The sequence below is a fragment of the Delphinus delphis genome, chromosome 8, assembly GCF_949987515.2.
Source record: "Delphinus delphis chromosome 8, mDelDel1.2, whole genome shotgun sequence".
NCBI lineage: Eukaryota > Metazoa > Chordata > Mammalia > Artiodactyla > Delphinidae > Delphinus > Delphinus delphis.
The window spans coordinates 95,723,665-95,739,133 of NC_082690.1; the positions used below are offsets into that span (position 1 = coordinate 95,723,665).

Genomic DNA, 15,469 nt, shown 5'->3' on the forward strand with positions numbered 1-15,469 from the left:
TCCCCTGCATTGGCAGGCGGATTCTTAACCGCTGCGCCACCAGGGAAGTCCCGATAAGTGATGTTTTCCCCAAATTGTTTTAGAAAGAAGATGGGCATACATTCAAGAAAAATATAGAAAAGTGGTTGTATTGTTTCCTCCCGGATGCTGAACCCTCCTGCTCTCAGCCCCTTCTCACCCCAGCCCAGCTTCCTGTCAGGGGCCTTCCCTCTCCCTTTTTCTGAACCTCCGCCTTCTCAGTTCCCGCCATCTTCCTCCCAGCCTGTGTCCCTTCCAGCCCCTAGGTCACCCAGAGGCTTCCTGTTGTGAAGGCCTTTCCACAGTCTCCATAGAATGTTGGGGTTCTCTTCTTTTCCCAGGGGAGGGGGAGTGGGAAGGAAGGAGCAGAGGGGCACAGCTGTCCATGTCTAACCAGCTCCGGTGAACCAGGGTCAGCCCCGCCCCACTGCTGGCCATCGGATTTGACCCACATTTGCAGCTGGGAAGCAAGGAAAAGAAAGATATTCCATCTGCACTTGGCTGTGAGCTCGGTCTCCCCAAAGTGGGGCTTGGAGTATGTGGCAAGTGGGGAGGTCTAGTCCACTCCCTCCCCTCCCTCTTCTCCCCAGCTGCCCCAGCTTCCCTCTCCAAGCTTCAAAAGACAAGTTCACCCCAGAAAGAAGACTCAGGAGGCTGGCCTGAAGACCCAAAGGTCTGCTATGTGACCATTTCTACAGTGATCTTGTGAGAACACAGATCTAGTCTGGTATCCTCTCTGCTTAGAAACCTCTGTTTCCCATTGCTCTTAGAGTTCAATCCAAAGTCCTGAGTGTGCCCCATCAGCTCTGCATTGTCCAGCCCCTGCCTACCTCCTGGGCTCCTGTGCCCTCCTCTGCCCATGCCCCCTGGCCTCCTCTCTGTTCCTCAAGCTCACTGGGCTCTTTCCCACCACAGGACCTCCCAGTACCCTGTGCGCCCTGCCTGGGATGGTTTCCCCAGGATGGTAGCTCTTCTCATCTTTTAAGTGTCAGCTAAAACACTTCCTTCTGAGGGGTCTTTCCTGACCATGTCCTCTAAATAGTCACCCTCAAGGCACTATTCACTGCTCCTCCTGAGATTTCCATTCATAACACTTACCTCACTTTGGAACTGTGTAATTATCGTGTGTGTGTGTGTGTGTGTGTGTGTGTGTGTGTGTGTGTGTGTGTGTGTTCTGTGTCTGGTCTTCCTCCTCTGTATTGTAATGCCCATAAGGGAAAAGTAGAGACTTTTTAATACCACTGTGTGCAGTTCCTGCCACATAGTAGGCACCTAATCAGTGTTTATCGAAGGGATGAATGAAAGAATGTAAATTTCATTTGCCTGATAAAAGTGCAATCTCAGCAATGTTGTATTGGTCACAGTAGAAATCCCAGATGCTTCCACGTTGCCTCTCTCTGTCTCAGTTTCCTCATTTGACTAGGATGCCCCAGCACTTACACCCGGCTACACCTGGCCTTGACCCAGCCCCTTCTCTACAAAGTGGAGGCGGCCCCTGAGGTGCTTACTTGAGTTCTCCTCCACTCCAACCTGCTCTTGTCCTTTGGAGAATGTTCCACCCCACCCAGGCAGGTATTCCGAGTTCCCCCAGGGAAGAGAACTTTTCCAGCTCCTTCCAGAGTGGCAATTCTGAGTCCACGGTTCCAGGTAGCACTGGGAAACTACTGCCTACGCATCTGTTATGTTTCCGATAAAAACCCTTGGCCACTGGCTCTAAGTCAGAGCCTGAACTTTAGGGTTAGAGTGGTACCAGATTCAAGTCCCCCCTCTGCCTCTTACAAGTTGTGAGACCTTGGACAAGTCATTTATCTGAGTCTGCATCTGCAGGGCTCAGTACAGAGCAGAGGCTTAACAACATGGTGACCAGGGTCATTATCATCGTTACTGTTACCTCTAACATCAGGTTGAAGTAGATGCTAGGAAGTTTAGGGTTCCCTTCTTTCACCCTGAATCCCAGGGTCTACCCTGGATGAGGGGTTGCCTGTGACTTTTAATACAGAGCTACCAATACCTATGCCACAGCTGACTTGGAGACCTCTGCCTGACTCACCTTTTCCTTCTCAGCCTGGAGAGAGAGCCTCAGGGCACCTTCTTCTGGTCAACAGCTCAACTCCCTGGCTCTCGAGGGAAAGGGGACTGCAAAGAGGGTTGGTTTGTTTGTTTTTGGCTGGAAGAACAGATCTCTCCTCATCTGTCCCTGGTTTGAATCCTGAGTTTCTGAAACAGGATTTCTGCCATCACCCACTTGCCCTGAGCCACCAAGAAGGAGTGCTGGGAAATTGGGATGGGAAACCGGGCTCCAGCAGAGTCTGCCTTGAGAAGAGACCTCACCTGGCCGAGGACAAGCCACCAGTAGACTGGTTTCTATGGTAACATCTGGCTTCCGGTCCTAAGACAGGCTTCCTCCCACCTCCTCCCAGGTAGGCACCTGCCCCCATCTCTGGCTTTGGGAAGCTGCCAGGGTCCCCGCCAGGGACCATCTGTGCTGGCTCACCTGCAGGAGATGAGGGAGGGGCACAGGGGGCCTTCTCCAAGGCTGGTACCAAGAAAACACCCCACCCCCTAAATCCATCCACAGCCACATCGCACGGCTCTGTCCTTGCCAGGCATCTGCCCAGGGAGGGAGACAGAACAGATGCCAGGGTTCCAAGCTCTTGAAATGTTGGGCTTCTAACCGGCTCTGAAAAAATAGAAACTCTTGGGTGGAAAATTACCACCGGCTCCATTAGCAATTAAGCAAATGAGAAGAGGCTGACTCAGAGCCTCAGGTAACATCACATACTGTCTGGAGGAGCGGGTGGCTGTCAGGACACCAGGCCCGGGGCAGGGAAGGCAGGTACACGTGTACGTGGGTTTAGTCCATTTTATGCATGAGATTGGAGGCCAGAGATACATGTGAAAAGTCTCAATTCCCAAATCACAAAATGTTCAAACTTGAAGAGTGATCATTTTGTCCACATTTATTTTACAGATGCAGGCACAAGCCCAGGGGCAAGTGACGTGACCAGGGCCATGAAGATGGCAGTGACAAAGCCCGGCTGGGTTGCAGGTTCTCAGCTCCTAAATGCAGTGCTCTAGATTTGAGTTATTTCATAGACAGGAGCAGGCGGTTCAGGGGGAAGCCCCGTATAAAACGATTCCTGAACACTTCTTGCCTCTTCCGTTTCTCTTTTATATAAACCCAGACTCTCAAATATTAGTTTTGGGCTCCAGGAGCCATATTCGTAGTTGCCTGTGAAACATAGTCTACACAGTATTGAGCTACGTGGGATAAAACCCACTTCTATTTAATTATGGAAATTTAAATCCTGGCTGTAATTAAAAGGTAACAAATATGTATATGATATAAAATAAGGAATTACATGCACAGACTTGAAAAGCAAAGCCTTTCTTTACGGCTCATTTATCCTCTTTAAGAGCCTTTGGTTTTAATTCCATGTGACCTGGCTGATTGCCTACTGACTTGAAAATTCAGGCCCTTCCCCTGGCTTAGTGCCTGAGCCCCTTCCGGAAGCCAGGGCTGCAGCAGCCACCAGGAGGGCCTAAGATGACAGGATTCTGGAAGTTCCCTTGTCCCTGCCCACCACCTGGAGCACAGGTGAACCCCAAGCCACTGCCCTGACTCTTCCAGTGATGGGAGTACCACTTCGGGGGATGTTAGAGAAGGTCTCTAGTTTCCACCTGATTTTTCTTCTCAAGAATAAAGCTAAATTCCCAAGAGGCCTTGCCCAAGAATGTTCACAGCAGCATTTCCTGTAACGGAAAAAAAAAGAAAAGAAATATCTAAACATACGTCAACAGGAGAATGGGACTGTGATATATTCACGCAATGGAAAATAACACAGCAGCAAAAAAAATAAAGGAACTAGAGCTAAATAAATATGCATGGATAAAGCTCAACATTTTAATGTAGAGCAAAAATAATGTGATGCGATTTAAAATAAAAAACACGAAATATTCTGGAGTGCTCACGGTTTACAGGTACAGGTAGTAAAAAGATAAAGAAAGGTTTGAGGTGAGAAACCCAAAATTCAGGACGGTGGTCTTCTGAGTGAAAGGCTGAGCGGATTTCAACTGTATTTGTCAAGTTTTATAAAACGTGGCAGGGGCTCACGAGTGTTTATCAAATGATTTTTTCTACATTTTATATGTCTAAAATATTAAGTAAAAGGGAACAAAAAACACCAGGCAGCGACCCTGTTGGAAATTATTTATTTACCACTGCAAGATTTTTGCTCCAAAGTGTGACACCAGACATGTGACTACAATATCTCATGCGTCTTTTTGTGCTTCGGTTCATGATTACAAAACAGACACACACTTAGAATCGACAACAGGAACACGGGCAGCAAAAACAAATCCCAAGGACTAGGTCTCTCTTTTGGTGGTCCTCACCTCCATTTGACTTAAGCTGCCCAGGAGTCCTTTACATCCCAAAGGAATTGCCCCTGAAGAACTGCTCTCCCAAACTGTTCTCTCTACGTAGCTTTGTTTGGGGTGATTTGCCATTGAATCCACACCAAGAGTCACATCTCAGATTGGACAGATGTGTGCAAGGTCTTGATCAATAGGCACTCAACAAATATATACTGATTTGAGGCAAGGAGTGAGTTGCAGGTTAATGAGATTCGACTCCCAATTCACCTCTGATTCATGCACTTCTTAGAAAATGCTTCCTGGCAAAGGACAAGGTGTTCCTTTCAAAAAAAAAAACCACCAGATGCATTCACACAGACTCGATTACTCTAACGTGGTAGTATATTGCAAGTGTCTCTCGTACAAGGTAAGCTGATGCAAAGATTAGTGAAGTTTTTTCATCTGGCAGTCTGATATCTCTGGGTAATTTAAAATTCACTGAGCTGGAGTTTTGGTGGAAAAGCACAGCTTTTATAATCTCGTCTATCGTTAATTACATTTACATAGTGAGCTATAAATTGTCATTAGGTGAACGGTAATACTCAATGTCACGAATTTCTAGGCCAACTGCTGAGGTGTCTGATGACTTTACCATTGAGAACTCAGCTAGGACTCTGATTTTTATGCCGTTTACATAAAAATGTGTCTTTCCTGCCTACTCCCCTATCCAGTCTTCATTCATCAATTCATTCAACAAATATTTATTGAGGGTGCATGAGCCAGTTCTATTCTAGGCATTTGGAATATACCAGTGAACACAACAGGCAAAAACCCCTGCAAAATCTCCCTCATTTCTATACAACCTTGTTAAGTGAGGTGATGGCTGACACCTAACATGTTAAGCAGTGACATTTGACTCCCATCACTAAACCTTTGAGATCCAAAGAAATGAATGCCTCATGATAGGATGACTGTGGGTGGAGTTGGTATTCTGGGATTAGGGGCCCCATTAACTCACCTCAAACATCCTTTGGTGTGACTGTAAGGCAGGTGAATGGACTTAAAAGGAAGTAGAACCCGTGTCTCCTGAATTTAAGTCTAGAATCCAGACTTTTTTAGATCGGAGTAGAAGATATTACCAAGAAGAGAGTACTGGTCAGCTTACATAGGGAATGTTTTGTTCTGTTTCAGCATGCCAACCAAAAAAGGGAGACCAGAATGGTGAGGGGGTTCTCAAAAACATGTCGTAGGAAACCACTAACAAATGCCTTGTCTAAAAATACTTGGCAGACGGTGGTCAGCCTTAATGGGAGAGATTTCCAGTTACGTGAAAGAATTTCCCATTTGAGAGGGATTAGATATTTTTCTGTTTCTTCAGGGGATAGGTGGAAATTATTTCTAAATGCTTTTCTACTTTTGTCCAGAAAGGAAAAATAACGACAAAACGTTGATATGTCTCTACTCAGATTCTTAGGGAGAGACCAAGAATGATTTGACTTGTTAAAGGACTGAAGGAAAGGAATTCATTTTTAGGTCAGGGGCCTGGGTGACATCTGAAGGAGTTTAGATGTCAGTATTAAAGAGTCCAAATGTAGAATCCATGGTTCTGGAAATGCCTGGGATGATTCTGGCGCTTTCCGGGCATGGTCAGTTGCCAACATGAAGCTTAAAGATGATCTGCTGGCAGCCTCGGAGTTTGTTTCTAGCCAGGGATGCCTATAGCTCTCAAGCACAATTTCATCTATCACATCATTCACAGAGACAGAGCTGCCACGTCACTAGTCCTATTTTATGGATGGTCAACAACAGAACCCAAGAATCCTGGTTCCCAGGCAAAGATTATAACCACTCAGCAAGGCTCATAATATGATTAATGATGTGCAAGGCTATTTGGAATAATCAGGTAGTGATTTGAAACCTAGCTGCTCATTACTTACTAATGAAAGTGATAGGTTCTAAAAACAGAGGGACAGGGGCACATTTGCAAAAGACCTCCTTTCCTTCTCTACCTCCACAGAGCCAGACTAAATTATGTGCCCCAAACTGAATTTCTTCTCAAGTGGCTGGTATACTGAGAAGGGATGCGTTTGACTCAGAGGGTCACTTCGGTGATGCTGGTGGACATGACAACCAGCACCCAATAACTAACGGGGGATCCCACCTATTCCTGGTCAGGGAAGGTCTCCCCAAGTATAATATAAATTGATTTTGAGATGAAACAATACAATTATTCAATAGAAAGCACAAAATTCAGTCCAAGAGCAGGATCTGAAAAGCACAGATGAAAACATTAAGAATTCAAATGATGACATTAAAAACGGAGGCTCCTATATTTTACACCAACAGTTAGGATGTCCAGCATCGACACTGGCAGCCCCAGGGTGTTGGGGGCCTGACGAGGACTGTGAAATCCTGCCTGGGATGTTGTAAAAGGGATCTCTCCAAGTGTGGTGCTCCAACCTTGGCATGCAAACTACTCTGTGTTTGTTAAAAATGCAGCCTCCTGGGGTGCAGCCAGGATTACGGATTCGGAATGTCTAGAACAGGGCCTGGGAATCTGCTGGTGATTCTTCACGCACTAAGGTTTGAGAACTGCTGGGTTAGTTAGTGCCTGGGGTCGGTAGCACGATTTCATGCTGGCTAAGATTCCATCTGCCCTGACAATCTCTAATTCTTATGAGATGATCCAGGACACATCATTTCTGTCACCCTTTTTGACACACTTATTTTTAAAAAGCCACATTCCTTGCATCCATTATTCCCCAGATTAAGCATTCCCTGCATCTGGCCTGACCCCCGCTGCAAAACCTGCACACAGACCATATACGATAAGCGTCTCTTCAATCACACAGGTAAGCAAAACGCATTCCTCCTGACCCAAATGTCCCGTCTCCGCCCTGCCCGGCCTTGCTTGTTTTTAAGAAACAGGAGTGTGATGGGAGAGGAAGAGGGTCCTGGTCTTCACACACACATCTGTCTTCTGGTGTCAGAATGCGAAGGGGGCACAAGAGGAGGTCGTGGAGGACAGTGGGGCTGGGAGCGGGCTGCGCCCGAGGAGGGTGGCGGCCTGGGCGGCTGGCTACGGGCGCAGCTGGTGCCACATGGCGATCTGCCGGCGCGGGTTCTTCAGCATCTCCTCCCAGTGGCTGCGCTCGGAGCCCGAGGCGTGCAGGCCCAGGCTGCAGCGCCCAAGCGGGCAGCTCTGCCCCTCGGCGCCCTGGCCCAGCACGTCCAGCTCCACACTGGAGGCCCGCAGCAGGTCATCCGGCAGCTCAAACATGATCATCTCGTTCCACACGGGGTTGATCTTGTGCTTGGCGCGTTTCGTCTGCTTCTTCTTCAGCTTCCGAGCCTGGTGCTTCAAGGTCACCTTGACAGAGACATCTGGGGAGAGACAGGGGGACAGAGACAGAGAAGGGCCGAGAGTGAGCTTCTGGGGCATGGTGGGGCCTGGGACGATATTCCCTCTTGGGGATGGAGAGACAGGCTCTCTGGCTCAAGATCTGCACTGAGGCACCCTCTCTACCACCCCTCCCCCACCTCATGGGCCATGTATTCACTCAACAGCTATTAAATGCCCACCATACGGCAGACACTGATCTAGACATGGGGATACGGCAGAAGCTCCTGCCTCAAGTGTGGAGAACAGACCATAGCACAATATATATGGCTGGTCATCAGGCGGCCCATGACTGGGTCACGCTAAGGTACAGCCAGGAAGGTTCGTCATGAGCCCTTCCGAGCGCCTTCACGTCCCACATCAAACCAGGCCCAGGATGATGGCTCAGACGTCCTGCAGCTTCATTTTTTTTTTTTTTTTTTTTTTTGCGGTACGCGGGCCTCTCACTGTTGTGGCCTCTCCCGTTGCGGAGCACAGGCTCCGGACGCGCAGGCTCAGCGGCCATGGCTCACGGGTCCAGCCGCTCCGCGGCCTGTGGGATCTTCCCGGACCGGGACATGAACCCGCGTCCCCTGCATCGGCAGGCGGACTCTCAACCACTGTGCCACCAGGGAAGCCCCTGCAGCTTGATTTTAAACTCAGACCGGAAACACTAAGCCATCCGTATGTCTTCATCCCCTCGGTTCTCCGTCCAGGCGTTGTTGTCTGTTCCTAGGATAGCAGGTCTCCTGTTGGTTGGTTGAGCTCTTCTCGTCTGTGCTTCTGCAAGTTTTACTTGAGGATCCCGACCTCATGCGGAGGGTGAGGGCAGCCTGCCTTGACCCCCAGGAGAGCTCTGCACCCCAGGAGACTGGCCGACAGGCCACTAGACAAGCTTTCTCGTAACATCACGAGGCTTAGGACTCAGACTGCGTTTTCATGAGTCAGGGTTTCCGAAGCCAATGTGAGCGTAATTGTTACCCTGTATTTATTGCTATAATTATCACCCCCAGGTGGTTAGTTTGTTATTTCAGCAGAGATATTTGAGAGATAAAGTGTTGAGCTGTAATTGTCCTGACAGGAGCTATAAAAATTTAAAAAAAAAAAACGGAGGAGGAGGCAAAGTATTGTCTGGAAGGGATGAGGAAATTGCAATGAATTCTGACCTTTGGCACAGGAATCTGTCAGCCAGACCAACTCTTCTGACTTCATTCGCCAAAAATCTCTTGCTCAAAGGTTCTGAATGCAGAGGCAATTCTTTATTTGTTTGCTGCTATAAATATCTATTTATTTATATCCTGCTCTGAGCACTTGGCTCCGGGTCCAGGTATCCTAGGGCTGACCAACGTTGCTTTTCTGCTCTGACAAGAGAGGCTGTTTGGTCCTTAAGACTTGGGGCCTGTGCTGGGGTGTCCAGAGGGAGAAGCCAAGGCTTCCAGAGTGCTGAAGAGATGTTTATTGGGGTACACCCACAGACGCCACCTTAGCCTGTGCACCCACACGCCGTCTGCTGTCACCCACACTCAGCTGGTGTGGGGATGGCAGGCTGGCAAAGGCTGGGGAGAGAGGGGAGCCTAGGGTGGGTGTGGGGAGTAGAGTGATGGCTAGCTGAAACTGGGGAGGGAGAACCCTGGCTTCCCGACACCGGCCCGGAAGGTGGGTCCAGCCAGGTCCGGTTGATGAGCGCTGGCCTAAGTTTTCCCTACAGCCCAGACACCCCACTCCCTGGCTGCAGTCTGATTCTTGGCTTCCTATGACCCATGGGTAAGGCTGATTCTTCTTGTGATGGATCCGCAACATAGGGAGCCCCAGGTAGCTCATTCCTGGGCCCCAGTGGGTGGGATTGGCGCAGGAGTGAATGCATGTGACTTTAGAGAAGTGAGTGTGTCCTTCCAAATTGGTTTGTATGTTTGGGGTGGAGGACACAGCTGAGGCTGACTCCACAAACGCACTCATGTTCCACATCCCTGCTCACCTGTGCCCACTGCCTCCCAGGTGCCACCCCCCCCCCCGCAGTGGGAGGGGCCCTAGCTCCCCTCTCACACCTCACTCACCCTTCCCCAGGAGTTCCTTGGACTGATTAGCATGGAGGTTCTTGGCCTTAATCAGCACCAGTAGGAGGCGGTTGGCAGCCGGGAGGTAGCTGATGGAGAGAAGGACCTCTCCCGTTCCTGCAGACGGCTCCTGAAACAGAAGAGGGGATGCAGGAGGTGAGTCTCATTTAGGGATGCCTTCTGACTCCCTCACCATCGCTGAGGCTGGGATCACACTAGCCTTGTATCCAACGGGCATCCTGGAAAGAATTTACCCATCAGCACTGCTTTCTCCACCCTCGCAGAAGGGAGGAAGGTACAGAGTTCTGTGTAGCGTGTGTTTCAATACAAGTTTTTTTCATTTGCCACAAAACGTGATTTTCCAAACAGTTTATATTCAAATCCAACATATAAAACAGATCAAAGAGATGCCATTCAGGATGTGGCAGGGCCAGAGGGCCTGGACCCCCTCTCACCTCCAGCACCCCCGCCCCCGGCTCCTGGGGCGTCTGTATAGAGCCCTAGGGTTCTAGGGAACAGAGTTTGAGAACCACTGCATTGACTGATCAGGTCCCTGGGGCAGCGGGCTGCTGTAAGACATTACTCTGCTTGAAAAAATAATCCCTTCCAGGCCCTGCAGGCCTGAGAGAGTCAATAATGCGATGTACTAATGCTGAATAGGGCCTGGCTTGGTCAACAGCATGGCCAACCGTGTCAACAAAAGGCCGGGCCTGTGAGGGGAGGTACCACACCAGAGACACTGGCAGTAACTGATTTGCAGGAGGTGTTGATGCCTCCGGCAAGCGTCCAGCATGTCCATCCCCCACCGGCAGCTTTACAGAGTGTCTCCACTGAAATTCCTACAAGAGTTTGCTTGGAATTTCAACAAATCCATTGAGGGACGAAAACGAGTGAAAGAGACACCACAGGAGGCAGGTCACAGCCCAAGGGGAGTGCTAAGAGTATAGACGCTAGAATTGCTTGTCTGGTCTCAGTTCCAATCATACCATTTACTAGCTGTGTGACCTTAGGCAAGTTATTTCTCTTTCCAAAACTTCCATTTCCTCATCTGTAAAATGGGAACAATAATATCTCCACCCAATGGGGTTGTGAAAATTAAATGAGTAATTATTTAACGGCTTAGAACAGTGCCTGGCACACACGACAGCATCTGTCCCCGTGCTTTGACGATTACCATTAGTTATCAAGAAAGGACAATGACTACTTCTTGAGTTGATTAAGTGGGAACATTGTTTCTGGGTGAATGGGAGCCAGTCTGTGCTCAGGGAGTGAAGCTGGATGGAGTAGCTGGCCAGCCCTCTGCCGGGGTCACACCTTTCATCCAGGAAACATGTCTTCAATAGGACCGGAATGATTCAACTAGCCCTAAGTGGCTAGTTATGTGATGGAATGATTCTGGGAGATGCCAGGAATTTGGTAATGGCATTAAGGGTAGCAGCTAACATGACACACTCTGTGCTGGGTGCAATTACAGTATCTATCCCCCAAGCCTTCATCTCCGCAAAGCCATCCCCAGCACCCAGCACACAGCTGACGCACAATACATATTTGTGAGAAGGAAGGGTGAGACATCCCATTTAATCTTGACAACAAGAGTAAGAGGGATACTGACCTCGTTCCCATTTTAAGCATAAGACCCTGATGCTCAGAGAGGGCCCTTCACTGCCTGAGGTCATGTAGCCAGTAAGTAGCAAAACTGAGCCTTGAATGGGGGTCTGGTTTAATAGCAAAGCCCCAGTCCTAAACCCGTGGTCCTCCAGCATCCTCGGCGGACAGACCTCTCATTTCACAGTAAAGGAACTGAGTTCAGGCATGTGTACTGAGGGGTGGCAGCTGAACTGGGATGGGCACCAGCCTCCTGATTCAAGATCACTTATTGGAGGTCCACAGTTGTTGGCCTGGGCTGTGGCCACAGGGTGACCAAGTGAGAGCAGCCTGGGCCCATCAGCCCGTGAAGGGCTCATCACCTCTGTGTAGGGAGCCGCGAGCCCCAGATGAGCCCAGCTGGCTGTGCCGCAGCTGGAGAATTTGAACAGCATCTGCCCCCTCGGCTCTGCTGTTTAAAGTACCTGCTGACAAAAATAACCCGCTTTCTTTCTCCATCTTTTCTCTGTTTTTTCCCGCACCCACCACCCCTGCGTCTTTCTCTTGGGTTCTCAATGAATCATTCCAGCCGCCCTTGGAGTGGGTCACTCTGTGGTCCCTGGTGACGCACATGCCACTTTTGGCTGAGTGTCTTCCGGTGAGAACTGGGGCACCACTGGCACCTCCTTTAACCCATTCTGACCGAGAGAAGAAAACCACGTGGGCTCCAGCAACTGATGGCTCCGCCCACTTTGTTCAAATCGGCCCGCACCCTCCAGCTAGTGGGGGCAAGGGGCTCCCTAGCCTGGCCTTGGGGCTCTCATACACCGAGAGCCCCATCTCAGACTTCTGACTCCACGCCGCCCTCTGAGATTGTTCACACTTGCGGCAAGCAGGCCAGCGGTCCAAGTGGATGTGCGAGTATATTTGCGGAACAGTGACGGCTACGATGAGTGTAACGATCATTAGGATGGATGAGCCGTGAGGGCAGGTCTTTTGTCTTCATCACTGCTGTGTCCCCAGCTCCCAGCACTGTACCTGGCACATGGTGGGAACCGGGCAAAGTATTTGTGGAATGAATGAATCACTTTTGTTCTTCTAGGGGAAAGGATGGAAACAGGTTAGGTGCCTGGGATTTCTGCCCAGATAGGCTGCATTTCTACGATTGGGAAGCAGCACCAGACTCTCCAAAGCCCTGGGGTGGAGGCCCTCCATCTCCTGAGGAAGCTGGTTTACCAGCTGAACAAACCAAAGTGTCGGGTTCCTCTTCCCCGGGGGGCCCAGGCTGTGCTTCCACACAAGTCCCAAATCACACACTAATTAGAGCGTGTGCTCGGGAACAGCCGGAGTCCAGCTGACAGTGGCTGTCAGTGTTTATCAATTTGCTGAGGCTGGGAAATAGAGGAAGATAAGGCGAAGAAGATATCATAGCCAGAAGTGGAGCAGGTGGGGCGTGAAAGCGTACTCTCCCCTCCCTCGGGGCTCATCAGGAAAGGCGCCGCTGACTGCTGTCTCGGGCATTGTCGGGCACTTACATCCCACAGCGGCAGGAGGACGACCCGGGATTTCCAACCAGACTGACCTGGCCTCAAGGCCGAGCTTGCCAGGTCCCAGGTGGGTGACCCCACGCGGGTCACTGAGCTACTCTAAGCCTCAGTTCTCTTGCCTGTAAATGCCACAGTCCTGGTGTCACTTCCGCCTGGTTGATTAGGGACAGAACTTTGGCAAAGTTCGAAGCATAGCAACGGATAGATGGCAAAAGCTCAAAAAGTAGTGTCGTTGTTAGTATTTTTATTACTCCAGCGTGGGAGTCAGCAAACTTTTGCTGACCAGATAGTAACTATCGTAGGCTTGGTAGGCTATACAGTCTCCAGATAAGGCACTGACCAGCTGGTTGAGAGACTGGTCATCCAGAAGGTTCCCTCTAGGCACCATCACGGCAGAGCCTTGGACCTGGGGCCCTAAATAGCCACACACTGTCCTGCAGCCCTGACCTTCCTCGACACCCCCCGCCACTGTCCTAGCCTGTGGGGAATGATGGTTTGCTCTCCAAGGAGCCTCTCTCTGAACAGCGAGGCATCTCAGCAGACGCTTGTTTCCCACTCATGGCTTCTGCAGCAGCAGAGGGGTGGGGAGAACCGTCCCAGGCTACAACCAACACCCCCTAGGCCTGGTCAGTCCTTCAAAGCCCAGCACAAGCACCACTGCACACCAGGCCTTTTAGAACTCCCCGTCTGAGCGCTTCAGTTAGGCCCCTCTTAGATGCCTTATGTCAGATGTCATCAGCATCATAGCCATCATCACCGTCATCGTCATCTGTTCCAACTTCTCCCTCAGGCCTGTACTTTCTACGAGTAGAGGGGCTCTGCCCGGCGCTCCTCTCCCCTGCACTGCCTGGCTCACACTAGGTGCGTGGGGAGTATGAGTGGTTGTAAATGGGATAATATTGTTAGCACCAGAGCCAACTCACTCACAGTGCGATGTTTTCCATGATGGCGAGGTCAGGGGTGGGTGTGTGCGTGGCAAGCTAGAAGCAAAACTAGACACCAGGAATCCCCAGTCCTGAGCTATCAGTCTGCTCCAGCCCCCCACCCTATTCAAGACTCCACCTCACTTTGATAACCCGCCTCCCTCTCCAGACCCCCGCCCCTAGCCTGGGAAGTTCTCCGAAGTTTGTTCCATGAGCACCGGCCCAGTCCTGCATCCCATGTGCCACTAACAGGTTTTACCTCTCCCGGGGAGAGGCAACCCTACCTTAACTGAAGTCTTCAGCTCGCCCCACTGGGCGGACCCCAGAGGCACCGACACCCCATCCAGGCCCAGGCGCAGCTCCCCGGCCACACTGTGGCGAGAGAAGCGGTCGCAGGTCCTCAGGGTCAGTGTCAGGGTCGCTGTGGGGAGCTCCCCCTCTGCCAGGGGGAGCACGAGGCCTTCCTCCCACGTGGTGTGCAGCTGCCGCTTCTTCAGGGCCGTCTGGGCCTCCACGGAGCCCATCGTGTTGGCCACGCTGCCCTGGATATAGCAGTCACAGCCTCCGTCATGGTCACTGGTCACAGCTGCAGCCGGGGAGAAAGCAGCCAGATGTAGGGCTTATGAGGACCAGGGGAAGGGAGAAGCAGGGCCCTGCTGTGAGCTGCAGAATCCGCCTTAGTCGTCATGACCTCGGGCGTCTGAAAGACCCCGCCGGGGCTGACGACACTGGCTTCGTGGAATCGCCTTTCAGTAAGACATTTAGAAATGGGAGATCTTCCTCATGACTCTGAGATTTCCCCAAGGCGCCAGGGCCCACAAACTGCTGATGATTTTCATTCGTCTTGCTGCTGATTCCATAATTCGTTTGCTCTCTACATTAAATACTTACCACACAACTACCTGTGATATAAATCGCTTGGCCGCTACCTCATGACTGCTGTCTTGCATCTGAACTTTGGGGTTTTTAAGGCTTCCCCGTGTGGAAATTTGCACCTGTGGAGCTTTTATGACTGGTTCCTCAGTGATCATTTGAGAAGTGGTAGCCGGCGTTACCCAGGCGGAGAAGATGAAGAACTGAGGCCATGTGTCCTAATAGAAAGAGCCCTGCACTGAGCTTCAGGGGAACTGGGCTTAGTCCTGGCCCTGGCACCAGTTAGCTGGAGTGACCTTAGACAAGTCACCTGACGTTGCTAGACTTCAGTTTCCGAACTGTAAAATGGGACTACTGTGCAGCCCAAATGTAAGAAAGTATATGAAACACTAAAAAAAATCTTAAAAGAAGTAAAAACGAAAAACACACCCTCAAAAAAATAAAATTAAGTACAAAAGTCCAATTCATCCTGTCCCCAGCTTCCAGCTTCCAGGGGCCCCAGAATAGTGCATTTTTAGCCCCGATTCCTTTGCAAAGTCTTAGCTTTGTTTGCTGATGGTAAAGTGAATTGTCAGGGTAGGGAGACCAGGGACATCCTGACCCTGTAGGAAAGACTACCTGGTTCTAGGACTACAAAAGCTTTGCTGACCATTCAGAATACCCTCTGTGTCTAGCACAGGCCCTGTCCAATGTCAAAGGCATCTATGGCAGAGACAACTAGCTGTTCACCAAAAC

At 50.4% G+C, this 15,469-nt stretch overlaps 1 protein-coding gene across 1 annotated transcript in view; it reads right to left on the minus strand.

Moving 5' to 3' along the window:
- Window positions 1–4,219: 4,219 nt before the first annotated feature.
- The window catches only part of SYT13 (synaptotagmin 13), a 41,556-nt gene continuing 30,306 nt past the window's right edge, over window positions 4,220–15,469 (minus strand). Inside the window, exons 4-6 of the mRNA XM_060017388.1 lie at window positions 14,146–14,447; window positions 9,808–9,937; window positions 4,220–7,758 (exon numbers count right to left, since the gene is read on the minus strand). Of these exons, the coding sequence (XP_059873371.1) occupies window positions 7,454–7,758; window positions 9,808–9,937; window positions 14,146–14,447 (737 nt within the window). The 3' untranslated portion in view covers window positions 4,220–7,453. The remainder of the gene's footprint in view (window positions 7,759–9,807; window positions 9,938–14,145; window positions 14,448–15,469) is intronic.